The sequence below is a fragment of the Bison bison genome, unplaced genomic scaffold (genome assembly GCF_000754665.1).
Source record: "Bison bison bison isolate TAMUID 2011002044 unplaced genomic scaffold, Bison_UMD1.0 scf7180017845624, whole genome shotgun sequence".
Lineage (NCBI taxonomy): Eukaryota > Metazoa > Chordata > Mammalia > Artiodactyla > Bovidae > Bison > Bison bison.
In genome coordinates, this window is record NW_011476197.1 from 40,649 (window position 1) to 42,784 (window position 2,136).

The 2,136-nt window shown below is 28.4% G+C and overlaps 1 protein-coding gene across 1 annotated transcript in view; it reads left to right on the forward strand.

The window, feature by feature from the left end:
* LOC104985785 (motile sperm domain-containing protein 2-like) overlaps positions 1 to 2,136 on the forward strand; it is a 41,237-nt gene that overhangs the window by 25,956 nt on the left and 13,145 nt on the right. The window contains exon 6 of the mRNA XM_010836140.1: positions 1,974 to 2,034. Within this exon, the coding sequence (XP_010834442.1) occupies positions 1,974 to 2,034 (61 nt within the window). The remainder of the gene's footprint in view (positions 1 to 1,973; positions 2,035 to 2,136) is intronic.

The window sequence follows — 2,136 nt, forward strand, 5'->3', positions numbered from 1 at the left end:
AATAATTAGTATTTGAATTAACCCAGAATCATAAAAAAAAATGTTAATGTTTTTTATTAACAAATACAGGGGCAGAGAGTTGAGCTGTCTGATAATTTTTCAAGCTACTTATATTTTATTTCATTATCTTTAATTTATAAATAAGATTTATTTGCATTACTTAGTATTTAAATCATTAATATTTCCAAGTACTAGAATCTTACTGAATTATATTTATATAATGTTTATATATTTTTATATTTATACATAATAATGTTTATATATATATATAATTATATATAATCCTCACAATTCACAGAAGATTTAAGTTGGCCCACAGAATTGTAAGTCAAAAAGTTTTTTACAATTATTTGAGTTAGGCCACCAATTTGGCTTTAAGCTTGCCTGAAAGAAATGGAAACATTTAAAATTACTCAGTGGACATACTTTAAAATCTGTGTCTTAAGAGAAGTTCATCCATTCCTGATACTTGAACTAGAAGAAAAGTCTTTCATGACTCTTCAAAGGGAAGACGTTTTACAGGATAATGACTAGCATCCTTGAAAATATCCTCACAGAATGTGGAGCAGTGGGTTTCATGGAACTTTTTTATGTAGTCCCTGCCAATATACGTACACCAGTGGCATCCTATAAAATTCGACTTGAATTAGCAGTAATTATGGATTTTATAAGCCAGGTGATTCAGTTAAATAAAAGGTATTTATTTAATTTAATACCTTTTATTTATTTTATTTAATACCTTGGAAATAAAAGGTATTTCCAACAAGAATATTGGACAAGGACTTTTTAGGCAAAGTCTGGGGGCCACAGATCATGTACTAGGTAATTAAATATATAAATTTTGAGGTATTCTCTTGATTCTTACTTTACTACGGATTATTAAACCCTGTGTACAGTAGATATAATGACTAGTTATAAAAGTATTATTATATGCTAGGGTTTATTCCATAATAAATACTTAAGGATGCTTATTTTCAGTTTATTGGAGTTAAAAGATGCTATAACTCACATGCTAGGAATAACTTTATAGACTCAGATCTCCAGGACAGCTTACCTTTTAGTAATTGACGCCTTTAAGTTTACCTGGTTGTATTTTTCATCCTACAGTCCTTACAAGATAGTTGATGAGTAAGTCATCCCATGGCTAGTGGAAACATACAAAATGAAATGAAATGATCCATGTAGATGGTATCCCTGATAATCTAATTTCATGTTGCTGTGTTGAGTGCAGTAGAACCAACAGTCAGCTATATCTCCCAGAAATTGAAGTCAATGAACAGTATTTAAATATAAACTAAAAAAAATTCTTGATTCCTACATAAGAGGAACAAAGGTAGAAGTAGATTCAGCAAACTGGTATGATCAGATTAACTGTTGTGTGAAAGATTAATAAAATATATTTTATTGACTATTATGAGGTATAGAAATTAGGCTTAAAAAAGAGACATATCAGAATTTATATACATATATATTGCCATTCCCAGTAGTCAGGCTATAGCCTGTATATTTGTTCTAATAATTCTTTAATTGTTCAACAGATTTTTAGAATTTTTCTATGAGAGCTCCTTTTTAGATCCATTTTATAATGCCACATTACCTTAGAAGCCTGAAGTATCTAACTAGTTTGAGGTAACATGAATGATGTATAAGCATTTAAATTCTTTAACTCAATGTTTTTAACTTTTTATTTTGTATTAGGGTATAGCCAATTAACAAACAATGTTGTGATTGTTTCAAGTGAACAGCAAAGGGACTCAGCCATATATTTAATTCAGTTTTAAGATTGATTATTTTAAGTATCTTAATGACTTAAAACCAAATTCTGGGAATATAGATACTTATTTTATGAGCTATTTTTAAAGAATTTAATAATTACCTCATTTTTATTTAATTGAGCACCCTTAGAAATATGCAATTTAAAATTTTCTAATGTGGACAGTCTGAAAGATTTAAATGTATATTCTTTATTTTAGGACATGGACTTTGTACGCTTTATCATCAACTGCTTTAAGGTTTATTACCCTAAATACCTCTGTAAGTAACTTTCTTGTTTATAAAAATATAGTGAAACCATAGACAATGACAGTTGTGAGCTTTATATTATTATAGCCTTTAAAACCTGAGACATTACATTTT